The sequence below is a fragment of the Lithobates pipiens genome, unplaced genomic scaffold, assembly GCF_037356315.1.
Source record: "Lithobates pipiens isolate NorthernLeopardFrog02 unplaced genomic scaffold, aLitPip1_a1.2 Scaffold_18, whole genome shotgun sequence".
Taxonomy (NCBI): Eukaryota; Metazoa; Chordata; class Amphibia; order Anura; family Ranidae; genus Lithobates; species Lithobates pipiens.
Genome location: NW_027507758.1, coordinates 50,356,182 through 50,370,604, shown reverse-complemented (window position 1 = coordinate 50,370,604; position 14,423 = coordinate 50,356,182). Strand labels below are relative to the sequence as shown.

The window sequence follows — 14,423 nt, the reverse complement described above, 5'->3', positions numbered from 1 at the left end:
AACAGTATATTTTCAATTATTTTGTCCCAGAAAGGTATTATTTTCGGGCAATCCCACCATATATGTTTAAAAGAGCCTTGTTCCTTGCATTCCCTCCAACAAGTTGGTTCCTCTCCCCCTCTTAACCTCTGCATTCTTATGGGCGTCATATACCACCTCGCTATTAATTTGTATGCCATTTCATGTGTTCGTGAGTCTTTTGGAAGTGAATATGTCATTTTTAATAGTTTCATTCTGTGCTCGTCATTTCTTAGTGTCCCCAGTTCCCCTTCCCATTTCCCTAAGTATGCGGGTAACTCCCCCTCTCCCTCACCTCTTAATATTTTATATAATTTAGAGACCCTTTTCACTAAACAATGTGCATCCTTAAGTAGTTTCTCTAATGGCCTTAACAAATTCATTCCTCGTAAGGGCTGTGGGAGCCCTTGTGTGAAGTGTGCTAATTGATTGTGTCTCCATCTATCTAATGGTCTGTGACCCCACTCTTGAGTGATTTCCCTGTACGTAAGTATCCTGTCCCCTTTAATCACCTCTCCTAGTGTTACTTCTGCTCTCTGTGCCCATCTACTGTAGTACAACCGCTCCTCCATTCCTGGCAAAAAATGTTTTGTGTCTAATAGTGACATTAATGGAGAGTTGGTGCCCCTGGATGACGCAATTTTGTTGCGAAACGCGTAGGGCTGAACGGAACGCTACTTATCACCTTGTGTTTGTGACGGGTTCCAGGAGAACGGGTCTGTCTGTGTGCGTCCGGCCGGCGCCACGGACTTGAGGCTTATTTTCTTTTATATACCTGTAAGTGCATTTTTACTTTTTTATCCTTATAATAAAAGGGTTTTACACTATTTCGAGTTCCTCTTTTTTCCCTTTATGATTTTTGCTGCCCCTGCCTTTGAGTCCTTCCTCTGGACCTCAGAGTTAAGTGTCTGGGAGTGAGTCCCCTTCTCAAGATCTTTTGGAGCAGTGGAACCAGGAGGACATCGAGGAACCCCTCCTTAGCTGGAAGTGGCGTCTATTTTCATAAGTCTCGTGTGACCCTCTGTAGTGGGGTGTCATGCCTATCTGGTAAGCAGCAAACCTTATCGTATGTTGGTGGTGGATTGAACACAACGTTTTCCATTTTGGACCTAGTAGTGAACCCCTATGAATATTGTGGTTTATCTATAGAGGATTTTTATTTACAGCTCTACGTCAACTATTCTGGTGGCTCTCATACACGGATTTATTGTTTATACACTGGGTGTTTATGTTTTTTTAATTTTTCGTGTTTTTAGAGGTTCATGCTATGAAACTTTATTGTATGTGCTAAATCATAGTGGTTAGATTTTGGGTTTTTGAAATATCAACACATGTGTGTTTTGTATCACGTATATATATATAGGGTTGCCATACCCTGTATAATATTCATTCTAATATTATTGCACATTGCTTATTTAGTTGCTTGCATTTATTTAGCCCGGCTTATGATTCTTTTGTATTAATGGAGAGTTACATGTCCAATTGTGTAACTTATTTATTTTGTCCCATATTCTAAGTGTATGTCTTGTTATTGTACCGATGCATGTTCCTAAGTTCCGCGCCTGAGCAGGTATCCAAATCATTTTTGCTAATTCCGTCCTCTTCTCCTTTAAATTATGTGTCCAGTCTGCTATCCTAGATAACACTATGGCTTCATAATATTTTTTGAAGTCTGGGAGTGCTACTCCTCCTCTTTTTCCTTTACAAGAACCTTGTACGCAATACGCGTTTTTTTTGGGGGACCATATAAATGAGAGGACCATGGATTTTAGTTTTCTGAAAAAGCTTCCCGGAAGTGAGATGGGGACCATTTGGAATGTGTAGAGTACCGTGGGTAATATAAACATTTTTATTACGTTTATTCTACCCATCCAAGATATTGCTTTGTACTTCATACTTTTCATTTGCAATTTGATTTTATTGAGCAGGGGCATATAATTAGCTTCGTATAAATTAGCCCTTTGTGCCGTAAGTTTTATCCCCAGATAGCTCAATTCCCCTTTACTCCACCCAAAAGGTAAACTAGCGGACAGATCTCTCTGCTCTGATTCGCACAAGTTCAAATTTAATATTTCTGTCTTAGATAAGTTGATTTTGAAATTTGAGAGTCGACCGTACTGTTCCATTTCTTTCAACGCCGACGGGATCGATATTCTGGGGTTTGTAATATATAACAGCAGATCATCGGCGAATGCAGAAACCTTATACTCTCTACCTCCCACTCCGATTCCCCGCAAATCCCGGTTGCTTCGAATCGCTGCGAGCAGCGGCTCCAAGGCAATCACAAAGAGAATCGGGGATAAGGGGCATCCCTGTCTCGTCCCGATGAACAGTTCAAGGGGGCGAGACAGGGAACCATTCACCTTGATCCTGGCTGTCGGCTTGTTGCACAGCGCTTTTACCCATCTCATCATTCTCTCGCCCAGGCCCATGTGTTTTAAAGTCTCATTTATAAACTCCCAGTCTGCTCTATCAAAGGCCTTCTCTGCGTCCACAGACAAGAGCAGAGTGGGAGTCTTTCTTCTAATTGCTTCCTGGATCAGCATGATTGACTTCAAGGAATTATCCCTCCCCTCCCGTCCTCGAACGAATCCCACCTGATTGGTGTGAACCCAATCGGGGAGGAGTGTTTTCAGTCGCTCGGCCAAGATTTTCACGTAGATCTTCACGTCCGTATTCAATAATGATATCGGCCTATAACTCTCCAGTGCTGCAGAGTCCTTACCCTCCTTTAAAATCAATGCGATGTGTGCGAGCAGGGCCTCTTCACGAAGGGCCCCCCCGTCACCCACCTCATTGAAATACTCGCAGAGTTTTGGTGCCAAAAAGCTTCGAAATTTTTTATAATATAAGATGGAGTAGCCATCTGGGCCGGGACTTCCCCCAAGAGCTGTATCTTTAATTACTCTTTCTACTTCCATTACTGAGATAGGGGTCTCTAATTCCTTCATCTCATTGCGCGTTCCTTTTGGAAAGTCGAGCTTCTCTAGATATTCCCGAATGGCTCCTTTCCTTTTCCCCCATCCTCCCTTCTTGTACCTATATTGTATAAGGCGCTAGAATATGCATGGAAGTTCTCTGCAATATCAGGGGTTGCGAACTTCATCATCCCCTCTTTGTCCCTGATCTTCGGTATGTAGGTCCTGTTTTTCTGTTCCTTTACTCTTCTTGCCAACCACTTACTTGACTTATTGCCCCACTGATGTCTCTCCCTATTTATTTTATAAAAAGCTGTTCTCCTCTCTTGCTCTAGGAGTTCTTCCAATTCCCTTTTTTTTTTAAGTAGTTCCTGGGTCTCCTGGAGCCCTCTGGGTCTGGTCGTTTGTTCTAATTCCTCAATCTCCGTATAAAGATGAACCTTCGCCTTCTCCCTTTCTTTCTTTTTCCCTGATCCAATTCCAATCAAGATCCCTCTAATAACAACCTTGTGTGTCTCCCAGATAGTAGCCTTTGAACATTCTCCTATATCATTCACCTCGTAAAAATCGCTCAATTCCTGTAAGATTTTTGTGCTTACGTCCTGTTCTTGAATGAGAACATCAGTCCTATATAACATTCTGTATGGTCTGTCCTGGGCAATGGATTCACTTCTCCACCCTGGTGAATAAGGATCAATTGCAGCCAACCAAAGAAAACATTCAGCGAGTTTCTTTAATTATCCAGAGAACATGGCAACAGTGCTCAAGTCAGAACAATCATTATATTTCTTTTTGTCGGAGTTCTGTGTATCCCTCGGCAGAATAAGAACACACAGCTCTATAGAGTTTTAAAATCTGGGCAGCAGGGATACATCCTGTAGTCTGTGCTTGGCAACTACCTTCCTTCTTTACTTACAGCCTCAATAATCACAGTCGAGCTTAAAGGTGATCTACACCCTGAAAACAAAAGTCAGCAACTACAAATACTGTAAAAAAAAAAAAAAAAAAACAAATACACACACACACACACACACACACACACACACATTTACCTGTTCCTGGATCCAGCAATGTCCTCACCTTACCAGGCTCTTTGCCAGTCTTTGGGTGCAGACATTGGCATTCAAACTGTGGCCATGCTGCGCCCTGTGATTGGTCCTGCAGTCTCCTGGGACCCGTGACATGTCCCAAGAGGTTGCAGTAGGGGGGAGCAAATTTACACTCAGATCACCAGGGCGATCTGACTTGAAGTTGTCAAAATCAGGTACCCGCTCTGCCGATTTCCCCCCCCCCCCCCCCCCAAAAAAAACAGAAATATTGGAGAGGAGTGTGGGGAGAATAAAAGCAAGCAAATAGATGAGTCAATTTTCTTTTCTTTCCACCACAGGTAGAAGAAAAGAAAATCACTAGATTCCCCCATCAACACTGTCAGTGTTGATGGAGAAATGCCTCCCACAGTGTTGTTGTGCTTTGCCAGCAGGGGGTGTGGGGAGCCATCTGGCAGAACACAATGGTTAGTGCTAGCAGCTATAGCCGTCAGCAGTAATCGTATGCCAGAAATCCAACAGGCTGGTTGTAACCAAGTCAATCAACGGGTATAATCAGCTTGCCAGTACATGGATCAAAATTTGGCCGGTCCCTGCTGAACCAGTCACATTTACATCCACGTATGGCTAGCTTTGGAAGGGGTGAAACAAAAAGGAATGCATGCACTCCATTAGCTGGAATCGTGCTTGTGTACAAAGGAAACTTTGATACCACAGCATTCTTCCTACAGCTGGAGTGTGTGCTGAATGTTCCAAGAGAACTGATGCATTTTAGGAATCCCCTTCATCAGGGCGAACAATAAATATATTTAATCCATAAAATATATAATTTCTGTAAAAAATTATATTTAAAGCGGGGTTCTGCTTAAAAAAAAAAAAAAAAATTAAATGTCAGCAGCTACAAATACTGGAGCTGCTGACTTTTAATAATCAGACACTTACCTGTCTCACGATCCAGCAATGCGGGCATACGAAGTCCCGCTCGTCTCCCCTCCTCTCTGTGGCACCGGCATTGTAACTGTGGGCACCCACTGCACATGTGCGAGCCCCGCGCCGTGACTGGCCAGGCAATCATCTGGGACCTGTGACGTGTCCCAGATGATTGCTGAGAGGGAGGGGGGAGAGGTCATCTCCCTTCCAATGCGCCGGGAGGAAGTGGGAGCTGGGACCCTCTGAAAAGAGTATCTGCTCCCCCCCAAAAAAATGACATGTGGCATGTCAGGGGGTCACCTCCCTTAAAGCGGAAGTTCCATTTTTTGGTGGAACTCCGCTTTAAAGTGATATTAAACCCTCAGTTTTTTAATCACATGCAGCAGCGGATTTAATCATTTACTGAGTATGCAGCTTCTTTATCTTTTAATCCTTGCCTATGTTCCAGTTTAAGTTGGTGCCATGACCGCCGCCCCACGTTTCCTGTTTCAGGATGGCTCCTTTCTCTACCAGCTTCCTATGCAGCCATCCCTGCGTGCAAAGACTAGGGTCTCCCTACACCACGTGCATCAATAGAAACACACAGTCCCATAGCTTGGAAAGGCAAGACACTCCCCTGCTTCTCCTCATCTCTAAGCTAGGAGAACACACGGCCTCATGGAGTGGGTGGGTTATACAAGTGTACAGTAGAGATGGCCCTAGCAATGATTTTGTCAGTGTCCAATCAACTGAAGGTAGCCTGCAAGTAATTAATAGTCTAGGAATACAAACTCTGTTTCCTGTACAATTAAAGTGTAGGGTCACCTTTTCAGGAAAAAAAAAAAAAAATGAAAAAAGGTGAGGCAACACCCTACACCGCCCCAGAGTGGCCAGGCAGCACTTCAGGAAATTGCAATCCCGCTCTGATCTGTCCCTAGAATGCTGCAGAAAGAAAAAAAGAGGGGCTTTCAAATGCCCAGACTGCTACATCGGCTGTGTGGGCATTGACCGGTCATCACTCACAGAGGTAAGTACAGCGGGGAGGGTGCCAGTTCACCTTTTACTTATTTTTGAAAAGGGTATAATGGGTTTTAATCTTTCCCTACTCTATTCAAAACAAACAAAAAAAGTTTGGGCTATAAATACACTTTAAAATGGATGTAAATCCACTCTCATCCTTTCTAAACGACTGCCATAGTGGTTACCTAGAAGGATATACATCTGTCAAATGTCTCCTCTCTGTCAGGTTTACATCCACTTTAACCACTTGCCTACCTGGCCAATTCTCTCCTACATGTAAAAATTATATTTTTTTTTGCTAAAAAATTACTTTTTCTTTTTTAGCAGAGACCCTAGGGAATAAACTGGTGGTCATTGCAACTTTTTATCCCGCACGGCATTTGCACAGCAATTTTTCAAACGTATTTTTTAAAAACAAACAGTTTTCATGAATGAAAAAATAAAAAATAAATAAAAAAAACCAACAGTTGCGTTAGCCCAATTGTTTTGCATAATGTGAAAGATGTTACGCCGAGTGAATAGATACCTGACATGTCACGTTTTAAAATTGCACACACTGGTGGAATGGCGCCAAACTTCGGTACTTAAATATCCCTATAAGCGACGCTTTAAAATGTTTTACAGAGGAGGTCTAGCGCTAGAATTATGGTTCTCTTACGTTTGCAGCAATACCTCACATGTGTGGTTTCAATGCCGTTTACATATGTTAGCGCGACATACGCAAGCATTCGCTTCTGCGAGCGAACAAGGGGGGGGGGGTGGGGGGGCGTTTAAAAAAAAATATATTGTTTATTTTATTTTTCTATTTTGATGCTTTCTTTTTATATATTTTTTTTGTTTCTATTACAAGGCATGTAAACATGCCTTGTAATAGGAATAAACATGACAGGTCCTCTTTACAGCTATAAGTCCCCAAATCTCTCCTCTAGGCTGGGAAGCCTGAAATAAATAAATAAATATGATCCTACAAAAGCTGGGGTGCTTAACTTACTTTTAAGATTATCAATGCTCGGTCCATGAAGCGTCAGGACATCAACTTTGATCACTTTTTTCTTCTTTAAGACCATCTTTAAGTTCAGTATCTCTGTGAAAAAGAGAAAATATACATTAACAAACCATTTTAGCATAACCAACCCTTCTTAGGTTCCCATAGTGATCATTGGTCATTGTGTCGAGGGGCAGCAATTCGGCACAGGATGTAGAAGACAGCAAGGACCAATGTAGTAGCAGCAGCTACTACAGTGATGCCCTGCTTCCACAGGGACTGTGGTGTGCATACGTGCAGTTAAGGAAATCCATCCATTGCCTATGATTGGCTATTGGCTTTGACAGTTGCCCGGCACGACAGCTCAGGTGAGGCCCAGACTTGCGTAGAAACACACTTGAGCTGGTTACTATGCAGCATGGTGCGGGAGCCGTGTATACAGCGCTCCCAACTAGGGATGAGCTTCGAGTTCGAATCAAACTCATGTTCGACTCGAACATTGCCTGTTCGCCCGAACAGCGAACAATTTGGGGTGTTCACGGCAAATTCGAAAAGCCGCGGAACACCCTGTACAAGTCTATGGGAGAAATCTAAAGTGCTAATTTTAAAGGCTTATATGCAAGTTATTGTAATAAAAAGTGTTTGGGGACCCGGGTCCTGCCCCAGGGGACATGTATCAATGCAAAAAAACTTTTAAAAATGGCAGTTTTTTCAGGAGCAGTGATTTTAATAATGCTTAAAGTGAAACAATAAAAGTGTAATATTTCTTCAAATTTCATACCTGGGGGGTGTCTATAGTATGCCTGCAAAGGGGCGCATGTTTCCCGTTCTTAGAACTGTCCCTGCACAAAGTGTAATTTCTGCAAATAAAAAAAAAAAATGGCGTGGAGTTCCCCCCAAAAATCCATACCAGACCCTTCATCTGAGCACGCAACCTGGCAGGCGGCAGGAAAAGAGGGGGGAGGGGGAGCGTCCCCCCCTCCTGAACTGTACCAGGCCACATGCCCTCAACATTGGGAGGATGCTTTGGGGGTCTGTGACCCCTCAAAGCACCCTGTCCACATGTTGATGGGGACGAGGGCCTCATCCCCACAACCCTGGCCGTTGGTTGTGGGGGTATGCGGGCAGGGAGCTTATCAGAACCTGGAAGCCCCCTTTAACAAGGGGACCCCCAGATCCCACCCCCCCCCCCAGTTTCAAATGGTAAGGGGGTAAAAATTGTTAAAAACACACACACACACTGTTGGGAAAAGTCCGTTATTAAAAAAAAAAAAAAAAAAAAAAAAAAAAAAAAAGATTCCAGCGGTGGTAATCCACTCTTGCTATCCAGTGATGGCTGATCTCTTCTCCAGTGTCCAGCGATGGGTGAGCTCTCCTGATGGTCCAGCGCAGCGCATCCATCCCGTCTTCACCGGAGACACTGCAGGAATCCCGGCAGCCTGACAGGTTTTAGCTGAGGACGGGGCCACCCGTCACCTAATCCCGTCCCCCTCTGATGCAAGGGGAAACCCGAGCTTCCCCAGTGACGTGCGGGTGACCCCGCCCCCCTCTGATGTAACGGAAATCTGCATTATTAAAATCACTGCTCCTGAAAAAACGGCTGTTTTTAAAACTTTTTCTTGCATTGATACATGTTCCCTGGGGCAGGACCCAGGTCCCCAAAACACTTTTTAGGACAATAACTTGCATATTAGCCTTTAAAATTAGCACTTTTGAATTTGAACGTGTCCCATAGACTTTAATAGGGTTCTAAAGTTCACACAAAGTTTAGGTCTGACTCTGTTCACAGGTTCTGGTGCGAACCGAACCGGGGGGTGTTCAGTTCATCCTTACTCCCAACACACCCTGCCCATTGATATGAATGGGCAGTGCTGCCGAAGCAGCGATGCAACATAGGTAGTTTTTGTGCATTTATGTACTTTTGCGTGCATTTGATCAAGTTGCGCTGAAAAAAAAAAGTAGCACTTGCCACATTTTTTTTTCAGCACTGGGAAAATGCAATGCTACACATTGGTGTGATCTTTATTGATAAGGAGGCATTATTATTATTTGCCATGTGTTGGGAATGCGCTCACAAATGCACCCTAGCAATTCTGGCATGAAAGAACCCTTAGACCCCTTTCACACTGGGGCGGTGCAGTAAAGCACCGCTAGTTTTAGCAGTGCTTTACCGCAGTTATATCAGCGCTTCTCTGCCACTAGCGGGGCACTTTTAACCCCTGCTAGCAGCCAAAGGGTTAATAGCGCCCTGCTAGTGGCCGAAAAGCTCTGCCAAAACTAGCGGCGCTTTACCGCTAATGCCCCCGTGAGAAAGGGGTCTAAGGGTTCCTTTACACCAGAATTGCTGAGGTGCATTTGTGAGCGCATTCCCAACACTAAGGATGAGCTCAGGTGTGTTCACAAACAGAACGTGCAGAGCCCACCAGAAAGTCAGCCCTGCACAGCGCTAATTAAGGATGAACTCCGGCATGTTCACATAGCCCACGTGCAGAGCCCGCCAGGAAGTCGGCCCTATACAGCGCTAATTAACCACTACAATACAGGGCACTTTTGCCCTCTTCCCTTCCAGACCAAATTTTCAGCTTTCATCGCTCTCGCACTTTCAATGACAATTGCGCGGTCATGCTACGCTGGACCCAAATGAAATTTTTATCATTTTGTTCGCACAAATAGAGCTTTATTTTGGTGGTATTTATTCACGACTCCGTTTTTTATTTTTTGCGATATAAGCAAAAAAAAGAGCGTAGATTTGGAAAAAAAACAATATTTTCTTCTATTTTAAAAGAAATCCAATAAAATCGAATTTTGTCATAAATTTAAGCCAAAATGTATTCTGCTACATGTTTTTGGTAAAAAAAATTCCTTTAAGTGTATATTAATTGGTTTGTGTGATCACGGACATATGTACGCAAATGATCATGTACAGATGTGTGCAGATGATCATGGACATGTGTGTGCAGATAATCATTGGGACATGTGATTTTAGTAGGACATATGAAGGGGACATGTGTTTTTATTATTTGGGGACATGTGTGTTTTACACTAGACTGGTGATCAGTGAGTAAAAAGCTGTAAACAACAGCTCATACTCACTGATCACCAGCCGGCTGCAGCGATCTGCTCTCTTCTCCTCACCGACAACTTCCGTGTGAGGAGAGGAGAGACGATTGCCTAGCAACCGGCTGTTTGTTTACATCACATGACAGCTGTGATTGGCCCTCCTGTTCACATGACTGCCATGTCCAATCACAGAGCCCTCCTGCCGATCCGAGATGCGCCATGTCCGGGTGACATGAGCGCATCGGGATCACGCCACTGCGTGGGCACACGCACGCGTTCCCCCTCCTTCTGAAGGACGTTCCTGAACAGTCAGAAGGAGAGAGCTCCCACCCGGCTGTATATATACACTGCCCGGGTGGGACGTAGTTAAGAACGAGCTCCGGCATGTTCACACAGCCCATGTGCAGAGCCCACCAGCAAGTCGTCCCTGCACAGCACTAATGAAGGATGAGCTCCGGTGTATTCACACAGCCCACGTGCAGAGCCCGCCAGGAAGTCGCCCCTACACATCGCTAATTAAGAATGAGCTTTGGCGTGTTCGCACCGCCCACGTGCAGAGCCCACCAGGAAGTCAGCCCTGCACATCGCTAATTAAGAATGAGCTTTGGCGTGTTCGCACAGCCCACGTGCAGAGCCCACCAGGAAGTCGGCCCTGCACATCGCTAATTAAGAATGAGCTTTGGCGTGTTCGCACCGCCCACGTGCAGAACCCACCAGGAAGTCGGCCCTGCACATCGCTAATTAAGAATGAGCTTTGGCGTGTTCGCACCGCCCACGTGCAGAGCCCACCAGGAAGTCAGCCCTGCACATCGCTAATTAAGAATGAGCTTTGGCGTGTTTGCACAGCCCACGTGCAGAGCCCACCGGGAAGTCGGCCCTGCACATCGCTAATTAAGAATGAGCTTTGGCGTGTTCGCACCGCCCACGTGCAGAGCCCACCAGGAAGTCAGCCCTGCACATCGCTAATTAAGAATGAGCTTTGGCGTGTTTGCACAGCCCACGTGCAGAGCCCACCAGGAAGTCGGCCCTGCACATCGCTAATTAAGAATGAGCTTTGGCGTGTTCGCACCGCCCACGTGCAGAGCCCACCAGGAAGTCAGCCCTGCACATCGCTAATTAAGAATGAGCTTTGGCGTGTTCGCACAGCCCACGTGCAGAGCCCACCAGGAAGTCGGCCCTGCACATCGCTAATTAAGAATGAGCTTTGGCGTGTTCGCACAGCCCACGTGCAGAGCCCACCAGGAAGTCGGTCCTGCACATCGCTAATCACAGGCAGTGAGACATTGTCCTGATGTGCGGTTGCAGGGCTCTGCACATGCCGTTTGCGAACACGCCTAAGCTCATCCTTACCCAACACATGGCAAAAAAAATAATAACGTCTCCCTATGAATAAAGTTCACACCAGCACGCAGCATTGCATTTTCCTTGCGCTGAACAAAAAAAAACATGGCAAGCACTACTTTTTTTTTCAGCGCAATGCGATCAAATGCACATAAACGCAACACACCGGAAGGCAAAAACAACAAACGCAAAGTGTGCAACATGCACGCCAATGCATTACAACACATTATAAAAACTTCAACGCACATGCATTAACAGATGTGTTGTGTGAACGTGCCCCAAGTTGCATCCACATGCATTTGCATACTATTAGGTGCGTTTGTGTGAATCTGCTGTGCGTTCCAGCGCCGAAAAATGCAGCACGTTGTACTTTTGTATTTTTATTTTATGCACGAACGAAAGCACTGCAGTGGTTTATACTAGGCTTATTGGAATACATTCATTTTTACAGTATAGATGTTTGCAGATGTTGTGTAAATGGGCCTGTAAGGGTTTTCTTCCTCACCCCCAGTGCTCCCTATACATACAAGGTCTGTACATGTCAGTCACACACACATTACATGCAATTTCAAAGTGCAAGAGCCAAACATAAGGAAATTCCACCTAAACACCCAGCAACAGCTGCATTACAAGAAGCCCCCTCTGAGTAACAATGTCCTTTACTTCCTACACCTAGTACAGGATGACCCATCCTCCCACAATACTCCCTTTACCTGTCTATGTCTCTGCAGTTCCCCCGAGCTCTGCTCACCATGTGCAGGAAGTTAGAAGGAGACAACCAGCTACAGTATGTCAATGCAACCAGCCCCCCTGCTTCAGCAGAAAACGTACCTAGCGCCGGCGAAATGTGTCTACATAATCAGCATAGGGCGGCCATTTTCTCGAAGCACAAATTCCAGGCAAAGCTAGTGAGCCGTCGCCACAAAAATGGCACCTGAACTGGAGACAGAGCTGGAACGCAAGACACACCAAGCGTATAACAATCTGTATTAGAAATCCATTCTTTCATTTGTTAGTTGTTATTTTGCATATTACTTTTGTTTTTAACTACTTCAGCTTTGGAAAATGTACCCCTCCTTCATGACCAGGCCATTTGTTTGCGATATGGCGTTGTATCACTTTAATTGACATTTGCGCGTCCTCCCCCCCCCCCCCCACATTTAAAGCTTTCTTTTGGTAGTATTTGATCACCTCAGCGTTTTTTTATGTTTTGCACTATAAAGAAAAAAAAGACTGACAATTTTGATAAAAAAAAAATATATATATATATTTTTTTTACATTCTGCTATAAAATGTATCCAATAAAAAAAGTAAAACATCAAGTTTCGTCATCAGTTTAGGCCAATATTTATTCTGCTACATATTTTTGGTATAAAAAATCCCAATATGCGTACATTAATTGATTTGCTCAAAAGCTATAGCGTCAACAAACTATAGGATATTTTTATGGAATATTTATTTATTTTTACTAGTAATGGCAGCGATCAGCGACCTATAGTGGGACTGCGATATTGTAGCGGACAAATTGGACACTAACTGACACTTTTGACACTTTTTTTGGGAAACCAGTGACGCTAATACAGGCAGTCCCCGGGTTACAAACAAGATAGGGACTGCAGATTTGTTCTTAAAGCGGTTGTGTAGTCAATTTTATAACTTTTACCTACAGGTAAGCCTATAATAAGGCTTACCTGTAGGTAAAAAAAATATCTCCTAAACCTGTACGGTTTAGGAGATATTCCCCCTGCAATGAACCGCTAACTTCAGCGGCACATGCGCACAGGGGATTCTCGGCTGAAAGCCTGGCAGATGCCGGACTTTGCCACAAAGAAGTCTCCCACGCGCATGCGTGGGAGTGACGACATTGCAGCTCCAGCCACTCACATCGCTGGAGCCGCGATACCTGGAAGACACGCCGAGGCAACATGACAGCTCCCTCGGCGTGGACCAGGTGAGTTACCGACGCCTCGTTCTAAGGTAAGTATTTCATAATGAGCTAGTATGCGGAGCATACTAGCTCATTATGCCTTTTGCCTTACAGGTGTAGGAAAAAAATAATTCAATTGGGGGTATACAACCGCTTTAAGGGAGGAAAGGAGTATCACCACTCCAGGTAGGTCTGACGAAAGTAAACCTCTTCACCAGTTTAGAAGCCACAGGACAGATAGGAAGTAGTTCTGGACAGCCACACTCTGAAAAAATTGCCTTTTATTCAAAACACAGGATCACAAATACATGCCACAGCAGAACAGACAGAGGATGTGACGCGTTTCACATGAATAAACAGTGCTTAATCATAGCTATGATTAAGCACGGTTTGTTCGTGTGAAACGCGTCAGATCCTCTGTGTGTTCTGCTGTGGCATGTATTTTTGATCCTGTATTTTGAATAAAAGGCAATTTTTTCAGTTTGTTCTTAAAGCGGAGATCCACCAATTTAAAAGTCAGCAGCTACAAAAAGTGTATCTGCTGACTTTTAATAATCAGACACTCACCTGTCCCACGGTCCAGTGATGCGGGTGCACAAAGCCTCCCTCCTCTCTCTCTCCTCTCCGCGACACTCTGACATTATAACTGTGGGCGCCCAGCTGTGGTTTCACAGCCAGGCATGCACTGTGCATGCGCGAGCCAGGCTGCCCACTATGAATGGTCAGGCAATACTCTGGGACCTGTGACGTGTCCCAGAAGATTGCAGAGAGGGAGAGGGGAGAGGTGATCTTCCTTCTGGCGCCGCGGAGTCAGGGGAGGAAGTGGGAGCTGGATGCCCCTAAAAAGACGGTACCCGCTCCCCCCTCCAAAAAAAAATGACTACCAATTCCTGGAAAACATCAAAAATGGACTACTACCTTGTGGGGGTATGCCTAGGCAGCCTAATAGAGATAGTTGAGCATGCTCTATTGTAATTGTTCACGTTGGACAGCATAGTCAAAATGTTTCAGTAAAAGTTGTATCAATTGTTCTAAGCCTGGTCTGAAGTCCTTTAATGGGGTGTATCATGGTTCTGGGCATATGAAGGAACTAGGGTCAATAAAGCACATATGGGGTATGAAGTACACCTACTACAAGAGGTCTACTCAGCAAGTCAAGCAGGGGGAGTAATGAAGTTTCTATGGGTAACCAAGGTCTA

General features: G+C 44.7%; 1 protein-coding gene across 2 annotated transcripts in view; it reads right to left on the bottom strand.

The window, feature by feature from the left end:
* The window catches only part of THADA (THADA armadillo repeat containing), a 930,763-nt gene extending 918,651 nt beyond the window's left edge, over positions 1-12,112 (bottom strand). For both annotated transcript variants that reach the window (XM_077485673.1, XM_077485674.1), the window contains exons 1-2: positions 12,011-12,112; positions 6,903-6,995 (exon numbers count right to left, since the gene is read on the bottom strand). In XM_077485673.1, the coding sequence (XP_077341799.1) occupies positions 6,903-6,978 (76 nt within the window). In that variant the 5' untranslated portion in view covers positions 6,979-6,995; positions 12,011-12,112. The remainder of the gene's footprint in view (positions 1-6,902; positions 6,996-12,010) is intronic.
* Between the last annotated feature and the right edge of the window lie 2,311 nt (positions 12,113-14,423).